Raw genomic sequence first — 22,995 nt, 5'->3', positions numbered from 1 at the left:
AATCGTGGCTGCGGAAATTGCTTTAATCAAAATGTCTGTCTCGGGGACCAAATCCCCTCTTCGGGACAGCCAATCTGATTCTACTGAGATGTTTTGTCCTCTTATTGTCAAACAAACTCAAACTTCCAGAACAAAACTACAAGTGTAAAAGAGATTGGTCCACATTTCGCAATTGTCATTGGGCCCACAATTCAGCCCATATAGGTGTTCTCGAGTTAGGACACCGATTCTAAAACAGTTTCCACAAAAAAGCCTTGATGTGAGACACTGGATAATTTCCACAAAAAAAATTGTAGATGGACTCCGGGGCCCTGTTTGCTTCGCCATTGGTCTCCGGGGCTCACACCCAAAGATCATCTACTTGATTGCCACCTGCCTCCAACGCGGCGACGTCGAAGGCAGCGTTTCCAGATCCCGTGTGCCATTCAATGGCAAGGTTGCCATGCGAGTGCATGCAGTGAAGTTATTCACATTCACTATGCATGGCTGGTGAGTTAAAAAGCCCATGGCTCCTCCAGCACCCTAGTTTCTTGGCCATTGGCGATACTCGTATGAAACCCCTCTCTCTCGAGTTAGCGGCGGCTCTAGAGCCAAGAAGACTTTGGCACTGAGTTGACTTCCCATGGATTGAGGATGCCATATTTGTGCCTTACAATGCTCACTCACGACGTCACTCGACCGCACAGGACGTTGAAAACATGTTTAACCTAGGAGGGCTCTCTTTGTTGTTCGGAGGCAACGAAAACACATCATCCCTTGAATTTCCGCTCCTACATTTTGTCCTTGGCACAAAGAAATTTACTAATAATGCTTCTACTTAATGAAACTTGAGAATATCAAGTAAAAGAAGGCAGAATACATTTTTGATATTATGAATTCATCCCTTGATACTTAGGATGTGAAATTTAAGTGCTAAATTTAACTTTTACAATTATATTCCTGTGCCACTTTTCTCATCCATTTCGATCAGATGTGCAGGACCACTTCATCTTCATGCATATAAAGTGAGTGGCATAAAACCGTAATCCTCGATCTATCATATAGCATGTTATGTACACTGGTGTTGGACTTGATTGACATCCATGTCAACTATCAGTCGTAATCTCTCTGGAAGTTGCACAGGTTTCGTCCGGTTCCACTCTTTCATCACTATATGTTAACTGATGGTGGAATTATTTTGTTTTCGCCGATCTAAGCGACAGGATATTTTGTTAGTTGACTCGAACTAGATTCGGTTGAGATCGCATCAGCTGCAAGGAGTTGGATCGAATGTTCTCCACTTCTGTTTCAGATGATAGTTCGCGAGTTTCCTACAGTGTTGAACAAGTCAGACTCAAAAAGTTGTCTGCAGAGAAGATGGAAGGCATGAAGTGAACTAAATTTTAAAATAAGTTCTCTAGCGACGAAGGATTACCTGTTGGCGGCGTCGACGATGAAAAGTGGCTACTGCTCGCACCATAACTACAATAGGAAAGATTACTCCAGCAGTCCTCAGCACCAGAAGCTTTTAAATTATAGAAATGCACAAGTAAATAATTAAATCATTCTTATGAGTAATTTTATCAAGGTTTGTATATGTATCAGAGGATTACTGAAAATAGGGTGAAAGAATACTGCTCTGCTCCACTAATTATGAGAGGAAGAATGTGGCGAAGAACCAAAAGAACCATGAACTGGGCAAAGACAAAAAGGACAGTTCTATATTAGACTAGCATACGATCAATAAGAAAGTTCGAATTATTTCACTTTTCAATCACAAGAAACTTACAATAATGGCAACAGACCGACAACCAATTGAGCTTCTCGTTCTCAGAGAGGAATAGTCATCATAGTCAGAACCTCCTATGAGTCCACGTTCAGACGGAACCATTGTTATGATCTGTGAATCATGAAGATCCCTTCTAGAGATCTCCCAACTTCCCCTGAAACAGACCATAAAAAGTACACTAGCAATGCTTATGGAGAACTAAAGAAATTCATCTAGTACCTACGCATACTCAGAGCTTTGATATTTAACTATGTGCTGGACCATATGTGTAACTTTATATCAACATTCAAGAGATTACCTGAAGTTCATCGGGACACTACCATAGTGAAACAACTGTTGAGGAGCTGTATAACCTGGCTTGAATTGCTAGATCAAACAAAGAAATGATTAAAGTTAACATCAGTACATTCATTTATATCTAAAAAAGGAAAGAGCACAGTACTTCTATACCAACAAACATGCATGAGAGAGAAAACCCATCATGTGTTTATCTTATACATAAGGAGCCCATCTGATCTAATTTCACAGAAGGCGACTGTCGCAACTGATATGCAACTAGCTTATGTTTGACAATTGACAATTTGTCCCATAATGCAACTTTCTCTTAAATATGCATGCATTACTATATTACACATGCAAGATGCATGACAAGACAAAAACAAAATATTGCTGAAAAGACAGAGCTTCACCTGTAAACATATTTCGCAGGTAGTATCACCCTTCTCATTACACCACCGCTGCACACATTTTCTGTGAGCGTACTACAAGTATACACAAAAAAGCAGTTGCCAAGTGATAAGGTCTCCATCCAAGTTGGGCAAAATCATTCCAGAGTATATGGTTACAGAGAGAATACAATTTTGAAATAAATGAATGGAACGTTTGCAAATCATCTTTTGGTATCCGATAAGAGTAAAAGTTATAGAAATGGTATTGAAACAAGGAAAGGCAATCATCAAAGCATCTTAAAAGTTAAAAGTATAAAGTTTACATATCATAACTTTAGGGAAAACTACTAAAGAGAGATGAACATGAAAGAGCAGTCTTAATCTTTGATGAGTTCAAATAGGTTTTGAGTTACGGAAGTTAAAAAAAAAACAAATTTGTAGAAAATAAGACTATTCAGCAGTGATTTTCAAACCACAATCTCCAGTGAAATGCTCTCTGAAATGGTAAATAAGCCGTTTACTTTATTACAATAACACTACAATTTTTTTGGAAAAAACCTAGGTAAAGTTTTTAAATCCAATATCTCACCAACTTGGTAATAACTTAGCTTCCATGAGACATCGAACCTTTTGAATGAAGCATGACTTAGATTAAATGGGCAAATCTTCAGGCAAAGAGGATATTTTTACTAATTTGTTAGTCTCGACCTGAATTTAGGCCGATGGATAAAGGAACCAATTGTAACACATAGAGAACCTAAAACTTCTCTTCAAGAAATCAAACAAATTGACATACTGGAATCTTCTTCCTCAAATGCTTTATGCTTGATACAGAGAACATCTAATAGCAAGCAGAATAGAGAATACAAGTTCTACAAAAAAAATTTGATTATGATATACATCATTATTGTCCATCACTTTCCCAATATTTATTCATTTACATAATAAGTCTCAGGCATATATATATCAATTCGAATGTTTCCTCCAACATAGCAAAGCAAGATAGTTTTGTATAAATTACTCTTTCTTTTATGCATGAATGTGAAGAACATCATGCTGGCACAAGAAAATGCTTGAGAATATCAAGAAGAAAATGCAAGAAGGAAACATACTATAAAAGGCAACTCTACTAAAGCCTCCATAACATCCACTAATCCAACCACACAAAATCGGTAACTACAGAAGTGCCATAGATCATAACCAAGCTGTCTACCTTTAAACTGCCACAACATGAGCAGGGGATCTCCATGTTGGTGTCAAAGTCTTCATCTTGGCAGATTCGGCACTCGACCAACTTCTGGGCAGAGCACCCATCCTCATTATTTCTACTCAGAAAGGATTCACTAACATAGATCTCAGATGAGGGCAACACGTGCCTAATTTGGGTATGCTCTCTGTTTCCAATTGCAGCTTCCAATGTCGATTCAGTGAGCAAGCGATCCACCAGCAAAGCAAGATGGTCCCCCATTCCTTCATAATCACATAATACAGAACTACAGGATCAGTAGAAAATTCATGGGTATATGGAATAAAGACAAAATTTGAGAAGAGTAGAATAGCCTATCGCTCAAAAAAAGAAGTTACCTTTTACCAGCAATAACAGGCAGTTAATCTGCAAGAGGTAAAAAAGAAACGGAAAAAAGTAATTATCACAACAAAGAAAAAGGACTATTAATAGAAGTAGAAGAAGACTGTACAAATAACAAAACATATAGAGCTACAAGGGAGAAGCCACCTTTAGAAGAAGAAGAGAGAAAACACGCAACAAGATTATACGAAACAACTATAGTAATCAAAGTGTAGTCCCAAACCAAAAGAACAAATCTAATGGAAACAAAATAGCTTTGGATCCAAAGCAGGTGTGGAAGAGCAACTAAACTCAAAATCCGTAATCCAACCAACCATAAACATACAGGAGATTCACAACTCAGCATCAATTTATAACTAGAAAGTGAGAAAACAAGGCAAAGGAAGAAGACCCAATAAAGCCCTGTATCAAAAAGAGACCGAGAAAAGAGGAAAGGGCCCAAAAGATAGCTAAAACTAAGAGAATACCAAGAAAGGAAGCAGAACCCGCCAAAAGATGAAGAACCCAATACTCCCAAAGACGAAAGAGGACTAACCAAATGGTAAAGATGGCAGCTTTCTAATTGTTCCTCGAAGCCCTTTTCTCCCCTCCCTTTCTCAAGAGTAGCAGCAAGGAAAACCAACGCATGAAGCAGAGGTAACTGTGCACAACAAGGAGCCGGAAGAGGATACTTACAAGGTGGGGTTTGGATATGTCGAAGTGAAGAAAAAGAGGAGAAAGAGAAGAGAAGAGAAGAAGGGGGGGTTTAAGGAGGAAGCAAGAGATAGAGTGGCAAGGGATGTTACAACTTACAAACAAACCCAACCCAAAGTCTCAAATTTAAATGCAACACTTACACTCCACCTATATAAATTCTCCATTTCTCCAAATACCCCTCCTCACTCTCTTCCTCTCTTTTCCTATTCCCATAATACACTCAAATAAGAGTTCCCAATTTATCATCCGCCATTCCCGTACATGTGAGCATGGGATCTTCTACAAAGATCACTTTAAACAATGAACTTCATTCCCGTAACGCCCCTGGCTATGTGTATAAAGCTTTCTCTCTCTAGAGAGAGAGAGAGAGAGAGAGAGAGAGATAGTTAACGGCCGGCGCACGTTTGCCACGATCTCCACGGCTCCACGCCCTATTTTTTTCCCACCGTTCTGGCCGTTAACGCCCACGCACGCCACTCCGTGGCCGTCATTATTACCATGAGGATAATTAGTATTATGTGTTTCAATTAAAGGTAGATTAGGGAAATTTCTATTCGAACCCCCCTTATTTTCTGTTTTTATGATTCGGCCCCTGGTAAAGTAGTTTTTCTTTCTGTATAAAGATTACAGAAATCATGTGGAAATTTTACTTATGCGAACTAAGATTAATGGTGCTTGAGTTATTAATCAATACTAATGTTCTTATGTAGTGTTTTCATTTATGAACACCAAAGTTACTATCCACAGTCAAAGAACTATGAAAAGGATCATTTGAAAAAGAAATTAACTCTCAAAATCTAGGGTTTGGTGAGTCTAGAGATGCTATAATGTTGTCCATTCTCCAACCAACTCCCTTACTGTGAAGTGACCAACTTCCTTAGAGGAAAGTTATGAGGGTCAATGAAGATGACCCAAGTGAGGAAAAAAATATGAGGCTTTCATTTAAAATCTAGGTAAAAGTTTGGTTTGGTTGGAAAATGCTAAACTTTGGTCACAGGTTGCTCTCTTTGTCTAATTATCTCTGCATGCTTTTGTTTAGGTTGGTCTAATGCCTCACCTTTCTCACTTAGTATGATCTAATATGTGCCAATAGTTGGGAATCTAAACCAAATGCACCAACTAAATTGTGGATTTTTCAACCAACTAAACAAAAAATCTAGTGAAAAGTATCTGGGAAATATAATTCATCAAATAGACATCACATTTTACCTTTACTATAGTTCATACTTTTATCATATCAAATTTTATTATTCCTGCATTTCTCTTGATAGTCAATGACCATATATATTAGTTAAATTAATTAAACATGCAAAAATAATTTTGATACCATTGAAAGTAACTTAAGATATTAAAAATAAATGGTACAGATCGAATAATATATGATAAGCTGTAAACGATAATAAAGACAATATGATTTTGATAAATTTTCCTACACTTTCAGATCAAATAACAGTGGGAGAATGCCAAAGTTGACCCACATCGACGGGCTTAAATTTTGTGGCAATTTTAGTCTACTCTACCCCTAATACAGGAAGCCTTGTCTGTTGTTGAACTACCTGAAACATCTTTGATAGATGACCTATTAATATGTGTCATGTTTGAGGAGTTTAAGGACTTATATAATATCACAAAGAGTTGCTTTCCTAATTGCAGTTGAGAGATGAGGAGATATCACATCCCATTGAAACATCATCATCTCTTCTTGGATGATATGCTTTAGGTAGGAAACACGAGAGAATTCTTATTCTCAAAATTGCTATGATATTCCACTGATGCCCTCAAAAAGATTTAGATAGTAAGAGTTTTTTTTTTAAAAGGGCAGTTTGGGAATTTCACATGCAGAAACACTTCATGAATAAAAGCCCTTTATGCCTAACATGTTACATCTTGAAGTCATGACATGAGGATGCCTAGTGATATGTCTTGTATTCTTTTTGGCAGGAAGTTAAAAGCCAATATGAGGTTAGTCTTAAGATAACAGTGATGTGGACTTGAACATTATAGAACTTAATTTTTAAGGCCTATATATATATATGGAGGAGTTGGTTACAGTTGATTACTGTTAACTAATTCCTTCCTACAAAGGCAATTATTCCACCATTTTGATCAAGTTGGATTTGGTGACACAAATCATTGAAAAGCAACTTATCCCAAATTACTTCATGCCATACATAAACATGACATTTTTAATCTTTTCCCTGATGCCAAACCCACTTGTCAAGATTAAATAAACCACAACTCAATAGAATATGGTATGCCAATCTTATGTTTTCACTCATAGCTAACAACCAGCCATTTCTCCATTTATTACTTTCTAAGCTACCCAATTTGGAATGGATCAACTCTTCTATTGGATAGTTAATCCTACCCAACAATAATGTTTTTGGCCCCAACCACAAGCAACTCTTAACTCACTTTATAGTACTTTCACATCTTTTATATTTGGCTAAGTAAAAGAGGACCACACTAGTCTACAATCCCCCTTTTAACCTTCTTTCTTACTCCAATGTTAGTGGTTATTAATATACTCATCTATACTGCCGAACTAATTATTCTTCTCAGGCTATTAATGTAGTGGAATTGTAGTGTACTTGGTGAGCTTAGAACTACCAATTGCTCTTTTGACTGATTGCTTGGATGTACACTAAGGTATTAGAGATGAATGAATACAAAGGAAAACAAACAGCATGATGATGATGTGTAACCTTCCTTGCAGTCCACGGTGGCGATGGTGTGCCGTCGAAGACTTGGATGCAGTCCCAGCATCATCATGATCGACATAGACGACGATCACAACCGTCATCGATCTCATGAAAGACGTAACATTCATGCAGTCTCACATTGTATCTTACCTGCCATTACTGAAACAATGATGGGGGAGTATGAACATATATACACAGCATTGATCCGATATAAAACAAAAACTAAACAAAATTGTTTGACCTGCATGCAAGCATGTACCTTTTGATTGAGATACAAGGGAGGTACTTTTGGTATCATTCCAGGTTCTGTAGTAAATCCACTGGAACTTTGCTTTTGTCTGCCATACACACCCCCAATGGTCCATGCATCACATGTTGAAGAACAATACTATGCATGGCAAAGATCCAGGAGCAGCATTAATGAGTCCACATAGGTGAAGCCAGTTTGAGGTGACCCATCCTAGGATCCATCAAAGCCAATGAAAGCCAGTACGACCATCAAGGGTGGTCCCTTCAAGAAGAAAGCTTTGTGTGCAAGTGAAAAAGAGTAGCAGATCATGATAAGAAGACTAGATTAAGGACCAGACCACAGAGGGAATGACTGTGGCCTGAGATCCAACATGACAAACATGTTTCAGATTCATCCAAGCTTGTGCATTATGTTACAATTCATAGTTCGCAATGTAGACAAAGACTTAGTATATAGGTAAACATACAAAAAAGAAAAATTATTAGAGTAACCCTTTGGTTTGCAATCTGTAAAACTAACTAGTAGTTACATTTTTATTAACAGAGAAAGTTTGCGATTAAGTAGAATTAGTGGATTTCCATAATAAAGCCGATTCAATAGGGAGCATTTCTAAATGATTGCTACTCACAAGTATCCCTACAATTAGAATGAAACCAGAAAAAGAATAATCGCAAATTGCAACAACAGGGGCTAATGTGTGTACTCTTTCCAAGATGAGAAAGGATGACACGAGAAGAAGAAAGGATTCATATCAATAGCTCATTACTTGGATAAGGCCAAAGCCTGCAATATTCCGACAGGTGCAGCAACTGCAAATTACTGAGAAAATGTAACCTATATGGTGCTTTGCCCCATTTTAGGGATTTCTCTACTGGCCGAGAAAATCTACATATCATGTATTTGCTACGTATATTTGTATAAGGATGAGACTATTTTTGCCTCTTCTCATGGAAAAGTTGATGCTGAAGCAATCTTCGCTCCTGACGGTTGAGCAAACACCTCCTCCCTTCGGGGGCGGTTTGCATAGAAGATCCACACGACATGGCAGAGCAAGACCCCGATGGCAATCAGGGCCAACCCAGCACAGACCACTCGTAGATCACGCTCAAGATGGGGGCAATATCGAGTGGTGATGGTGTCAAAAGTATCTCGGACAAACTTGCAATCCTGAAGGTTGAGTAGTAATGGAGTGTAGTGGTAGAGGGCATAGCTCACATTGACAGCAACCACCAACTGATGGTAAATCTCAGGGGTGATCCTTCCAACACTAATACATGAAACCGAGTTGGAAATTGTGCATGTATAATTCTGCCATACCTATAATTATTGAAAATTAAAAGAGAAATAAGAATAGATTATCTTAAATAGATGATGATGAAACAACAATAATAACCAAGGGAGATTTATCCGGAAAAATAACATCGCAGCAAACAACATTACAAATCAAGCAGTATTGTAGTATACGATGCTCAGTGGAGAGACTGGAAGGGCACACTGTATGCAGCTTTACCACAACTAGTGAAGAGTTGGTTGTTTCGCCTGAACCTTATATCATCTGAGGCAAGGCTTCCTCCCATCACAAAGAAATGAAGCAGAGTAGCTTGGATATTTTTTAATACACATATATCATTGAATTGAGTTTCAAATTTTCAATAACTGAAGAGCTAAATGCCATGAAAAATTGTAGATCTGAGCATTAAAAAGTCAGAGAGGTCTAGTACACTTGTATTATTCCAATTCATATCGCTCTAAAGCGCCAATTCTTTGCTTAGCAAGTCCCAAAGCAAAAAAAAAAATCAATAAATTGAGCAGACAACTCAAGGAAAAGACAAAGACAATGATAATGCAGAAGACCTGGGCAATAAACATTTCAATTACTACATTTTTGATACATCTCAAAATTTTACTTTTCCCTGAGTTGAAACAAAATAAAATGCTTGCACTAGAACTAGGTATTCAACCCTAAAGATTAATCAAACTATATTTATTGGTTTTACCTCAACTAGCAATCACAATTCAATTGTTGAGTGTAAAATCACATTTCTGTATTAAGTTTGTAATGAGATCCCGTATCTACACAGAATTTCATAAATTTCCTTTGCTAAGAAAAACATATAATCAACTTGAGAATCATCAGTGATCTCATAGAGGGAATTGGTTGCGTACCAGTGATGCATTGGCAATTGACACCTCTTGAGGTCTGCACTGCTGATCATGTAGCTCGGCATCATAAGGAGAGCAGAGATAAGGCAGTGGAGGCCCAGACTGATTGTAATGATATGCAGTGTCGTCATTTGCTATGGAAGATATTGCTGTGTTGACTACATTTACAAGCTGGCGAATCACTTCTTTGCTTTGGTACAGAGTCCGGTTAGTTGTATGCTCATTGACACATGGAAGGATGCTGCTGAGGGCTGTCTCTGCCTGAGGGTATCGTACCCATTCATTCATGGCCTTACAAGTATCTGTCGCAGCACTGACAGACCAAAAGTATCTGAATTATTCTTACTTGGAAGTTGAAGATAAGCATTCTCACATAAATGCATCAAACATAAATTTATTCTTGTGATTGCATTTATGGTCATGGTGCTCCAGACGAACTTAAAGTACTCTAATCAAAGACAAAACCATGCTTATGTCTTAATAACACGATTAAATGCTTATGTGTCCATTATAATCATGTATCGCCAATTTTGCATCGACAGTACATCAATTCAACAAAAGTCATAACTCACAAGTCAAGCAATTTTTTTAATTTTTGCCATGAAAAGTTTCTGAAGCTTCTAATCCAGGTTCAAACTTTGAACAAGATAAAAGAAAAGTCAATGTATAATAACAGTAAATAAAGAAGAACAGGTCTGCCAGATATCATTTAAAAGCCATGTTCGGTATTAGCTTCTGAGAGTGTTGTGTGCAGTCAGTGGATTGAAATCCTTACGGAAAAAGAAAGGGTATAGAAAAAAGAATCAGATAACATAACAAGTTGAAAAATTAAGACAATATGATGTTGGCACTACAACTGTAGGAATCCTAAGAGGGAATTACAGAGTATAGACATTAAATATGAAAAGAATAACTTTTGGGACAAAATATACCCTGTTTTATATCTTGATAGCTTACTATTTCATGAAATTTGAGTATCATAGCATGACAATACTCGAAGATCTTTGATTATATGTTTAGCAGGAAAAATGAAGGGATGCAATTTTTTGAAAAATTCATCGTTCGTCCCATCAATATATAATATCATGTTTTACAGTATATTAACTCCTTTTATTAATGAAATGTACAAAAAAAAAAGCAGTTCAAATTCACACTAAACATGTTTCCTATGAGTTGTAAGTTGCAACAGAACTCAAAAAGTCTTGTTTCTATTTGAGGGTTTTGAGAAACAAAAGAGTTGCAACATAGATATTCCAAAAGAATAAACAAACAACATTGAAATTTTCTAGTGAAAAATAAACATAACATACTCAAATCATTATTAATGCACAAACTTCCTATTATAAGAATCTCTACAAATGATTGAAAGTATATGTTGTTATGATCAGGTACTATGAATTTGTTCATCCTGGGCTCAAAGCAAACTCAGCATAAAAACAGAAAAATTCAACTACCCTAATCAGATGTTGAGCCAAGTACCAACAGAGTATACAAAAAGATACAAAGAAAGCAACAAATTGACAGAACTCACAAGTTATAACCAGTAAAAGATTGGTTCCATTCTACTCAAAATAACATTTAAGTCACAAAATAGAATCTCCCAAATGCCCACCCCAGAATAAGCTAAATTTTTTATGTATGACTTCATGGAGAGTGTTTTAAGCAGACAGGGAGAGTGGGAAATCTCAAAAAGAAAGTGAAAACACGGTCCCACAGATAAATCAGTTTACATACATATTGACACAAAAGCACCTAACTACTAAATATAATTGAAAAAATAATATAATGGTTTACGGTTCATACCTTTCAATAATAACAAAAGCCCCAAAAAGAACGAAGGTAACTGCCACGAGTAGCCAACCACTAATGACAAAGCTGAAAAGTTGTTTCCGAAGAACGTTCAACAATTTGAAGAAGAAAAAAATGTGCACCATTAATGCAGGAAAACTAAATCCTATGAAGAGGTTTGGATCCTCAACTTACATGTAAACTGCATGTTTAATCCCAAGTATTGACATTACTGCATAAAATAAAAAAGAATAGTGAGTCCGGAAAAAACTTAATCTAGACAGATATAAGCATTATTATGCATGCATTGAAAGGAAACAATTTACAGGTAGTAAAACAGAGAACTTACAAAAGCCAAATATAGCCAGCACAAGCATTAATGAGGCTACCGCAATCAATGTGCACCGCCTAGCATTGGTGAAAAGTCAGAATCTTGTAAGCATAGTCATATTAGAACAAGCCAAGAACAAAATTGACAGTCTGTAGAAACATACACGTCACTAATAGCTTGATTAATTCTTCTAGAATTTTCACTTGTTTTCTCCGATAAGGCACTAGCTGCAATACCCAAGTCTCCACTTAACTTGTCAACTTGATCCTGAATATCTGATGGAAGATGAACTGTGTCCACATTTATTGTCTTTGCAAAGTACAAGAAATTTGTTACATTCCTCAGAATCTGTACGGTGAAATCTGATTGGTTGACAACATAATCTAAGGTACCCAATGCTTCATGATGGAATTCACCCTGCCCAATTGAAAGAAGAATGCATCCAGTCCTGGAGGCAAGAGTGCCTTAAAGGTAACAATATGTGGCAGCTCTTTTATAGATAACACTAATACACAAAAGAACCAAATATACAAAAGCAAAACAAGCAAAAGTGAAAGTAAAATGCTGGAAAGGTTTCAATGATTTGCAAAGTAAAAGTGAACAGACCCATCAGCAAAGCATTTCTAAGAATCTTAACCAGTACAAAAATCATGGATGCCATTTAATGTCAATTTATATAAGATTGGAGCTCCACAACATGTAATCCAGTGAAGGGCATGGGAACATTAACAATTACAAAAGGAAAATCTAATCAATAAACACATAACCCAATGTCAGAGACTACAAAGCAGCACCTACCCAACTAACGAAGGCTGGTAGAAGATAGATTCATTTAGTATAAATATTGGGCTAATCGAACACTGATTAACGTAAAAACTAGCAGGCTCCACTTATAAGTGGTTGGCAGTAAAAGTTTGTTACAAGAACATCATTTGACACTAATTGCCATCCATAGATACTTCAAAGTAAAGGTCTCCATTTAGAGTTTCAGTGCCTTACGATGCAGCACATGTGAAGATCAGCAGCAATACTAGACTAACATGTCCTATGCGATTTGAGCCTTTCTCTTTGCCCATTCTCCATCTACAGCAGAAATGTGCACCTAAGGAAATGCCAAAGATAACGATCCATAGTGCAGAGAGAATGACTCCAGCAGCTCCTGTAAATGCAACAGACTGCAGGAACACTAATTAATACTTGAGAGCAAAATATAAGTCAAAACCACTTAATATGAGCACACTTTATTAGCGGCAAGCATTTCAATTGAAAATGCTATTTAAGCTAATACAGTTCTACATTGATACACTTTGCAAGATGTGCAATTTAACTGATTAGTATTTATATTCGGTGGCAATATAACTAATGACTTGCAATAGTCATCATGAAAATGTTCATCCTTTCTGTTTTACAAGCTTGCAACAGAGAAAGTTTCTTTTAACAAAAATAGTTCGGATAAACGGACTAATCACCTCTAAAGAATAAAGAAATGTAAAAGTTTGAGCCGTATTAAATTACAGCAAACAAGACAGATTCTATTAAACCAGAATATGATTCAAGTGGTCCCCAAACTTACTACAGGCATGGATTTATTTGTAATCTTTTATCGATCAAGACCAGCTCAAATCCTAGACAGTTTTGAAAATTGTGTGACCATAGGCAAGAAAAAGGGCCATATATTTTTATGAACAAATACAACAGAAATGCAACCCGACCTTCCTACCTTATATCAGATGACTAAATATTGAGCAGGTAAGATCAGAATTTCAAGATCCAGCCACGATGGCTTTAAACCCATCCAGATGATACATGTATACTTTATCTAGTCTCATCTCCAAAACCTAGTCTACATGCCATCACCTCCATAGCCAGTCTCTTCTCTCCAAAACATCTCTCATTTTGTAAGTTGCAAAAAACTGTATAAAAAAGTAGACTACCAGTTCAACTTATCCAAGACATATTGGTCAAAGAATTCACGCCAATTTCATTTGATTGAGGCATAAACATAGCCAAACATATATCTAGCTTATGGACATCTACAAATACAGGACACAAAGATACACAAATGAAATACAAGCGAATTTAGATCAACATACCGCCCAGTAGTGTTTGTTCGTGATGTCCCAGCCCCCTTTATAAATCTTGAAACTGTTCAGTATATCTGGCCTCCTCGTCCTCTTCTCCGCCAATACCAGTGGAAATTTCGCATCCGGAGCCATCGCAACCGGTCCCGACGCCACCGGCGCCAACTTTAACAGACCCTTCGTCCATGGCTCCAAATTCCCCTCCTCTATAGAATAAACACCAATATATATTACTTCTGCTCATAGTAAAATGAAGAAAAGATAAATCTATTACAGCAAGAACAGCTTCAAGAAACGAAACCTTCGCCCGGAGCTCCCAATCATAATAACCCATCAAAAAATAATCTTTTTACTAACACCGCAACAAATGAAAGGATAAACCTTTTGGATCAAGAGGAGCTTAAAAGAAGCGAGATCGGATCACCGACCTAGTACGATGCCCTTCTCCGTGATCTCATCTCTTCCCGACTCAGAGATCACAAACTGGGACGTTAAGAAGAGGAAGAAGAAGAAGACGGAGATAACTCCACCCCCGCCGACGCGGACGCCGACGCCGACGCCACCGCCAGTGGTGCCGCGGGTCTCCATCGCACGATCTCAATACGAGAACCGCCGCTTTAAGATTTACATCAGGAGGGTTTCCTTCTTCTAGGGTTTAGAAATCGTAAGAGAAAGATATGGAAGGAGGAGGAGGTGGAGGAGGCGGGGAAAGGACTAGGGGAGTTGAAGCTCTTTAACGGCGGGAGTGAGGTCACGGAATCGAGTACATACCTGGGTCTCACATGGAGCAGCTACTTGACGTGTCAAGCTTCCCTGACACGTGTTATCGGGGTTTCTGTGTGGGGCCTATTCTCGTTCTTTAATAGTTCTATTTTGGGTCTGACACCCGGGTGCGTTTACGAATTGACGCACATGAGAGCGGGACCTAGCCGATCTTTTGCAGTTAAACGGATTCCGATCTACAGAATGAAATCCCCCCTCTATCTGTATATATTTGCGGTACTGCCATTACCGGTATTACATTGACAGTGGCACGATGGTGATTAAGATGGATTCCGATGCATCGTGGCTGGGTCGGTAAATTAAAAGGTAAAGTAGGGGTTTTTCTTATAACAAAAAATTTGTGGGGATTCGGGAAAGGAGGAGATCACATTGTGAACAGCAGCCTTTTGGTGCTCAAGGAAAGTATTTTCACACGTGTCAGGCATTGATTAGTTGCCAGACTAAAGCGGTCTGATGAAAATCGTACGGCTGTCATGGTGTCGGAGAGCTTGCGTTGGATGAATTATTACTAATGGTAGATCTCAAATAATTATTGCTGGCAGAGAAAATATCCGAGTATTATTTACGCAATTTATTAGCGTCTCTTATCCTAAAGATAAATATATATATATATATATTTAATGATTTATTTTAAACTAAATCATTTCAACAGATTAGCGTTTCATCATATATATCAAAATTTAATACATTTGGTACGACAATAATTTTAAGTCAGTGTTTGGTTGGTGCATAAAGAATTATTTATAAATTAACTCTCTTATTTATATCAAAACTCAAAAACACTACTCTTGCTTTAGACCAGTAGACTAGTAGTTGAGTATAATTTTAAATTATGCACGTTTTCTATCTCAAGTAAAGAGATTTGATAAAGTCATTAATATATATATATATATATATGGTGAAATATTCGAGTAAATAAGTTTAAGTATGCCTAGTTTGGTAGAATTTCTAATCCGTTTTCTAGCCTAATAACAATATTATTTCATTTTACTTTTAAAAGAGAGGTCCCGTAGTTCATTTCTTAGCCTAATAAGAATAGAATATTACAGCCCAACTCTAAAAATGAAAATATATCAATTTGTGATCTAGGAAGTTTAAGTCCACTTTCAATCAATTTATTGTGAACAAATTATTTAGGTATTAATAGTTTAGCTTAGTAGTTCAACTTAGCTCAGTTTAATGGTTCAACGATGTATTAATATGGAGGAGCAGCTACACCTAAGAGCAATAACTTGAAGGTACAATGACTTAAAGTTTAGATTATATAACTAAATATATTGGCTAAAATTTTAGTAATATTTAAATATCTTTGTATCAAGAGAGAATTGACATTTGTTTAATTAATATTTAATATTCAGACTCATATATAATAATAATAATAAAGATATTATTTCATTTTTATTTTTTTTAAAAGAGCCCCCATACTTCTCTCCTTTTGCTATTTTATTGCCCATGCTTTTCTTTAGACTTTAGAGGTGCCTCTAGATCCACTTTGAGATGCAACTTTTTCTTCCACAACCTTTATGTCACGGTGGGCATATCAAATGCAGGAGTTTGGCATTAATTAAGGAGGCATGAGGCTGTCCTTTTCCTTTCTTTTCTTTAATGAAGCATGGTGATTTAAAGGCAAGCCACAAGGCCAATAAGCCAGCCACGTGCATACATCACCGACGCACGTGCTTCAGGATGTATGATTTGTTTTAAATCACTTAAGAGTTTTCGCTAAATATGAGCGGAACAAATGACTAAGTTATTTAAGTCTTACTAAATTTTAACCAACATACTAAATCGTTCAACTATTACTCTCATCTAAATACTACTGAAACAATACTTTAAGTCGCCACACTACAGTCTCGTCTAATCTCATGCCAAACTTCTTGACATTGATAGAATATATGATTTGCCGTCTCCTCATGCCCATGCGGTTCTCTTCTACGTTCATTCCTTTGTTGGGGGAGTTTATTCATATGAGTAGGCTGATGGCTCAGCTCGAATCGGTCACGACCTAAAAGGTGAACTGGTTTAGAAGAGCAGCCTGATGGCAAGAATCTGGAGTGGATCCTCTGCAGTCCCATCTGTAGGGGTTTCTTACAATATGAACACTTGGCAGTCTTAAACATCCAGATTGTAGGAAATTCCTACAGTGGGGGGCTGCAAGAACTTTGCTCCAATCCTTTCGGTCAATATCTAAAAAGTAGGCCGGATATGGGCCATCTAATTAGGCGTATATGGGCTGTGGTACAGAAATGCCCTAGTTGATTTTGATTAAGACGTCTTAATTACCAATATTAGCTGCTTAAAATTTAACTAATGCCTACTATCATTCTATATATTACTCTCTTATTCTACTAAAAACTAGTGTGTTGAATTTGATAGTTTGAGACCACTTTGCATGCATAGCGTACTACTAACTTGGACATAGAAGGCGGGGCACTGCAGTCTACTGATCGGATCTATATTCTATCGGTAGAAGGCGTATACGGGTCTCGTTTGTGTTCGATTCACAATAAAATTTAACGAACTCGAATATGCCCAGCTGCTGAAGAGGATGAGCTAAAATCTTAACCTGTGTTAGCTCGAGTTCAGCTCGTTTGGCATGGCGAGCTAAGTCGAGCTGGTTCATAACTCAGTTTAATTTGCTAGGATTAAACTAATAAACTTATGGAACTAAAAATCTAGCCGTTAAATTTTAATCTAATAGCTAGAATACAGTAATCATTTTCATATATATAAGATCGTACTCTTGTCCGCGAGACAATCAACCTGACATCGTGACAAAATATCGATCGTTTCATTTATCGTTTTCTTGGATCTACCAGAGCCGTCCGATCCTGCACGGACGACCGTGGCGAAAGATTTAGCTCCGTCCGAGAATAGCGAGTCCGATAAGTACTAACTCCGGTGCGTATAAGACCAACTTACCCGAACCCAAACTCGACCGTGGTGAGAACCTTCGCGAGGATAAAGATCAAATCCATCACCTCACGGGAAGCGAAGTATGAATTTGAAACACTCTTCGTGTAGATATTTCCTGCTCGCTGGAATCGTCTTCATCTAGTGATGGTTATCATACTTTGGTGAGCAACCCTTCTAGCTTTCTCGTCCACGTTTCTTGCAGTTCTCGCGATTATTCTGCAATTTATGCGATGCCCAAGTTGTAGATTTGTTATTTCCGCACGAAAGATCTCGCCTTTAGAGAAATCTTTAAAGATTTATTGTGATATTTGCATCAGCAGGCCTTCATTGGTTCCATAGATTTGAGAAGTCTTGAAGACCCAACTCCCGAATTGTCCCATTTTTTAGGAAGAACTGTTTGTTAGCTTCGTCCCCCATGGATCATCAAACTGTGAATGATAGGAATGGCGACTGGCTGTCGGCTGTGGTGCCTCTTATGAAGCTCTTGTGCCTTACAGTGATAGGCCTGATACTTGCCCACCCAAAAACCCAAATTGTGCCAAGAGCCACCTTCAAGCTTCTCAGCAAGCTCGTCTTTGCCCTCTTCTTGCCCTGCCTCATCTTTGTCCATCTAGGCGAATCAGTGACCTTGAATGATGTCTTGCTTTGGTGGTTTGTGCCGGTCAATGTGCTCATTAGCACGGCAATAGGTTGTGCTCTTGGATACATCGTCGCAATTGTTTGCCGCCCGCCACCGCAATTCTTCCGGTTTACCGTGATCATGACTGGATTTGGCAACACCGGTAACCTCCCGTTTGCTATAGTTGGATCGGTTTGCCATAGCTCAGATAATCCGTTTGGCCCCGATTGCCATAGAACAGGCATTGCTTATGTCTCTTTTGCGCAGTGGGTTGCTGTAATTCTTGTTTACACCTTGGTTTACCACATGATGGAGCCACCGATGGAATATTATGAGATTGTTGCAGATGGGAATGAAGTAGAAGAGGAACCAATCAGTAATATCAGTAGACCTTTGCTTCATGAGGCTGAATGGCCTGGGATGGTGGATAAGGAAACAGAACATTCTAAGGTTCCCTTTATTGCCAGAGTCTTTGCAAGCATTTCAGGATCTTCGCAGAACACTTTTCCAGACCTCGATTTTACTGAGGAGGGAGAGGCAAGTGCAGGGATTTCTAGTCCAAAGTCTATTAGGTGTTTGGCCGAGCCAAAGGTCGTTAGGAGGATTAGAGTTGTCGCCGAAAAGACTCCAATCCAGCACATTCTTCAGCCACCAACAATTGCATCTTTATTGGCGCTCATTGTAGGAACGGTTCCTGTATTTAGAGATTTTGTGTTTGGAGGTGATGCACCACTCTCTTTCTTCACAGACAGTTTGGAAATCTTAGCAGGGGCTGTGGTTCCCTTAGTAATGCTAATTCTTGGAGGAATGCTTGCAGAAGGCCCTAATGATTCATCTCTTGGTATCAGAACGACAATTGGGATCACTGTGACAAGGCTTTTGATCCTCCCATTTGTCGGAATTGGGGTAGTAGCTCTGGCAGATAAACTAAATTTTCTTGTTCAGGGAGATCAGATGTATCGATTTGTGCTTTTGCTGCAATACACAACTCCAAGTGCTATTCTATTGGGAGCTATTGCCAGTTTGAGGGGTTATGCTGTCAAGGAAGCTTCTGCACTCTTGTTCTGGCAGCATGTGTGCGCCGTAGTTTCTCTTTCGGTCTATATCGTAATCTACTTCAAGCTGCTCTCCTACATTTGAGGTTGAACACTCAAATTACTTAGTTTCTTCAATCCCTGTCGAGGGAGCATTAGCTCGTAAGCTGTTTCGTAGTTTGTACGAACATTTCTGTTTATAAATGGTATTGAATTATGCTAGTAAACTATTTTTGCACCAACTGAGTAATCTTCAGTCTTCCATCTATATATGTCTATGGTGCTATTTTTTTAGTTTACGATTGGCTTATTGCACTAACATCTGTAATCTACTATTGATTTTGATCAAACTATTGTCTCAGTTGGAATATATGCATCGTAATTGCAATCTGGTTTATAGAACTCATTATATTGGCAAGTCTGATGGACTCTTCATGAATGAGATAAAGTAAAACAAACTAAGCAACAAAAAGAAAAGAACAGAGAGAAAACTATTACTTTTTCCTATTGTTGTCTTCTCTTCATCCAAGCAAAGTGATCTTATTTTCTTCCATTTCTCCTCTCCCTTTCTCTCCTTATTGATCTAACCAGCTCTCAGATTTCCATAAGTCAAGGTTATTAAACTAATATATGTAAAACAGAGCATCAAGAATCCATTAGCTATGATATGTTGCAAACTAGTTGTACTATATGAAGAACTCACAGATTTTTACATAAGCACATCACTTCAAGAATTTTCATATGCCAAATATGTGACATCTTATACTAACACAATTCACAGTGCTCTGGTGCATATGGACCTGAGTAGAAACAAGTAAAGCAACTCATCCCACTATCAGAAAATCTCTTATTTGTGAATAGTAATCAAACTTCACTCTCTTTACCGTAGATAATTCGATTACGACAAAAACAAAGCAGGAGTTTGTCATCGATCTACTACTACTCCCCAAATTTATTACAGTTCTATTATAGTTTATAAACTATTTGTTAAACTACTATAGTTTTTATCATGCAAATATAAATTGTTCTCACAAAAAGAAATTTATAAAATCATCTTTTCAATCAGCGATTTCTATTATTTTAGGATAAGAATCTCTTATAAGATATATTACTCCATAAATTATTATTTTGACCTCACTGACACTAGCGCTTACCTGATAATAATAATTTGGAAACTATGCCAAACTATAGTGAATCAGTCAAAACCTCATTAATAGGGGAGGGAAAAAGACTTTCCCTTGTTCTAATCCCAAAAGCCAACCAAAACAAAGGCAATTTGTTAGATGGGGCTTTCATGAGCCCCACCAAATGCATTTGGCATCTCTCTCATCTCTCATCTCTCTCTCTCTCTCCAACCACAAATTTCTTAAAGCTACGTAGAATGGGAAAAAGTCCTCAGATTCATTCTCTCCGACTATGAACTGTTGCTCTCTGAGCTTTCTCAGGACTCTTTATTTCCCTGAGCTTTCCCAGGACTCTTTAATAATTATCACCGCTACCTCTTCAGATCAAAAAAAAAAACAAAGGTGAGCTCCCCAAAAATGTTGGAGTTTTTTTTTTCTTTTTTCCAAATAGGATGAAGCACAAACGTTGTGAGACATAAGCTCAAGATGGCCCATGAGCATTAATTACCACTCCCAGATTGAGAGCAACCCTTGTGATTAAACTTTAAAACAAGGATTATGGATTATTAATTTAAAGGATATACCCTATTAAAAACCGAGACCCCTTGTGGTTGGGTTTATTGTCATAATGTCTAGTTATATCATCACGAATCTAATCTCTTCTAGGATTTAGTTTGTTTGTGATCCTAAAATTTGAGATGGCTAAGTAAGAACTTTGGTCCTTCTGAGTTTTATTATTATTGAATATGTCTAGTAGACTACATTTATACTTACAGAGAGGTTTAATGACATCAGAAAATAAATGGTTATTTTGAAGAGTAAATTAATATATTGTTTTTAAGACAATGATTTACATAGCAAGTAGTCTAGGGATAGACTTTTTTTATGAAAATATTTTTATTATTCTACAGAAGGGTCGTAATAAATAGGTAGGTGAAGACGATTCCGCTGCACCTCCCGGTCAGGTTACCGTCTCCGTCGCGAAACCCCAGGTAGCGTGATTCTGCCCGACAAGACCGCCGCCTGCGGTGGGATGTGCCGTACGGGGTGGTGCTCATAGACGTGATCCCCACTAGTAGTTGACCGGTCAAAACGCGAGGGAGGATGCCGGATCGCCTGCAGCAGCACTGCACGAACTCGCCTTCCAATCCAGTGGATTGATGCCAAGTCGGCCGGGTGGATTCATCGCAGCGCGTAGCCGCATACGTTGTTTGGAGACGAATCCAACAATTAGCAGAAGGTGCTGAGAGGCGATCTAGCGTTGGATTCTCCAGGATCTGACATCCCGGCTGGCCCCCCCACGTGGCGGGAAACGACGGGTACATCGTGTGGTTGCTGGCTCACGTGGACCCCACCCCCTCTTTTGTCTTGTAGAAAAAAAATTCTTTATATATACATAAATATATATATATGTTCAAGAGTTGTCTCTATCACCTGCCTCCTCTCTAACACAGTTACACAGGCACGCAGTTTCAACTCTGCGTATTATTCTATTCCTTTTCCTAATAATAGTATCTCCTCATATTCTTCTACTAATTCCAAGCTTAATTAACCAGTAATTAATGCTTCAAGTTTGCGAGATATATACACTGAAATTAAAAGAAAAAGGAGAGAAATAAATGCATTTGATACTAACATGATACTATTCCTTTCTTCTGTGGAGAGGTACTATTTTCTCCACTGGCAATGCATTATATCAATGTAGCTGTAGAATGGATAAGCTCGGATTAACGTAATGGCTGAAAACAACTGGTTAACTAATTACATTCTAAGAATTGCATCTCACTTGACGTAAAAAGAAAGACAAATCCGACCAAATATGATGGCCTTGATAGAAGCTTTTGGTTTCCCTTAAAAGTCTAAATATTAATACATAACTAATATTAAAATATACTTAACAGTGTACTATAAGAAGAATGCATTTTTCTTATTAAACGAAAATTATATGTTACTGAAAATTTTAAACCAGACAGCACAATAGAAACGCAGAAACATCCACATTTGCTGAAAAGGTATAATTAATATATATTTTTTCTATATAAAATATCAAAAAGAGGAGATTTTTCTGTGCCAATTAAAGAGGAACATACGATTAATGGTTGGTCTGTGCCATTCTCATTAGTCATTTGTCAATAGTCAATATTATAAGCTTCTAAGCTTTCTTGTATCAGATTTTTATTTTCATTTTTTATTGAGAGAATATTAGGTTTAAGTTTTCATTTTATCGAACTTTGAGATAGCCTAATTGCGTCTAGAAGTACTTCTATACTTCTTTCCATAAAAATATATATACTACTTTGTTGTGAGAGAGAGAGAGAGAGAGAGAGAGAGAGGTAGGTGTCCACCAGACATGTGAGTGATCAGCAGGGAGACAGGGAATCTATTCAAGACTCTTCCCGAGACTCCATCTATCCATCAAAGTAGGGAAAGGAGGAAAAGAGTGAATGAAACTTGCCATTTCCCTACTCCCAACCCCTCCTTCCT

General features: G+C 37.7%; 3 protein-coding genes across 5 annotated transcripts; 1 reads left to right on the top strand and 2 right to left on the bottom strand.

Moving 5' to 3' along the window:
* Nucleotides 1-797: 797 nt before the first annotated feature.
* On the bottom strand, nucleotides 798-7,568 carry LOC140792407 (uncharacterized). Of its 2 annotated transcripts, none has more exons than XM_073143401.1 (9): nucleotides 7,426-7,568; nucleotides 4,021-4,048; nucleotides 3,650-3,906; nucleotides 2,458-2,529; nucleotides 2,067-2,134; nucleotides 1,769-1,922; nucleotides 1,593-1,673; nucleotides 1,415-1,504; nucleotides 798-1,310 (listed from the first exon to the last, which is right to left on the bottom strand). In XM_073143401.1, the coding sequence occupies exons 3-9, from the start codon at nucleotides 3,902-3,904 to the stop codon at nucleotides 1,212-1,214; spliced, it is 819 nt and encodes a 272-aa protein (XP_072999502.1). In that variant the 5' UTR covers nucleotides 3,905-3,906; nucleotides 4,021-4,048; nucleotides 7,426-7,568; the 3' UTR covers nucleotides 798-1,211. The 2 variants fall into 2 exon arrangements, with proteins under 2 accessions (XP_072999502.1, XP_072999501.1); XM_073143400.1 differs by lacking the exon at nucleotides 7,426-7,568 and adding an exon at nucleotides 4,560-5,220.
* An 828-nt stretch (nucleotides 7,569-8,396) lies between these two features.
* On the bottom strand, nucleotides 8,397-14,802 carry LOC140792406 (uncharacterized). Its single transcript, XM_073143399.1, has 9 exons — nucleotides 14,464-14,802; nucleotides 14,048-14,241; nucleotides 12,954-13,129; nucleotides 12,118-12,402; nucleotides 11,973-12,031; nucleotides 11,819-11,855; nucleotides 11,639-11,710; nucleotides 9,839-10,148; nucleotides 8,397-8,989 (listed from the first exon to the last, which is right to left on the bottom strand). The coding sequence occupies exons 1-9, from the start codon at nucleotides 14,621-14,623 to the stop codon at nucleotides 8,618-8,620; spliced, it is 1,665 nt and encodes a 554-aa protein (XP_072999500.1). The 5' UTR covers nucleotides 14,624-14,802; the 3' UTR covers nucleotides 8,397-8,617.
* Nucleotides 14,803-17,739: 2,937 nt separating this feature from the next.
* Nucleotides 17,740-19,629, top strand: LOC140792992 (protein PIN-LIKES 2-like). 2 transcript variants are annotated; one of them, XM_073144285.1, is made up of 2 exons: nucleotides 17,740-17,895; nucleotides 18,055-19,629. In XM_073144285.1, exon 2 carries the CDS (start codon nucleotides 18,150-18,152, stop codon nucleotides 19,491-19,493), a length of 1,344 nt encoding a protein of 447 aa, XP_073000386.1. In that variant the 5' UTR covers nucleotides 17,740-17,895; nucleotides 18,055-18,149; the 3' UTR covers nucleotides 19,494-19,629. The 2 variants fall into 2 exon arrangements, with proteins under 2 accessions (XP_073000386.1, XP_073000387.1); XM_073144286.1 differs by having other exon boundaries at nucleotides 17,759-17,895; nucleotides 18,052-19,629.
* Nucleotides 19,630-22,995: the final 3,366 nt, after the last annotated feature.

The sequence above is a fragment of the Typha latifolia genome, chromosome 7 (assembly GCF_019914945.1).
Source record: "Typha latifolia isolate L0001 chromosome 7, TyphaL0001v2, whole genome shotgun sequence".
NCBI classification, from domain to species: domain Eukaryota; kingdom Viridiplantae; phylum Streptophyta; class Magnoliopsida; order Poales; family Typhaceae; genus Typha; species Typha latifolia.
Note: the sequence above shows the minus strand (reverse complement) of the source record. Positions and strands in the feature narration are given on the sequence as shown.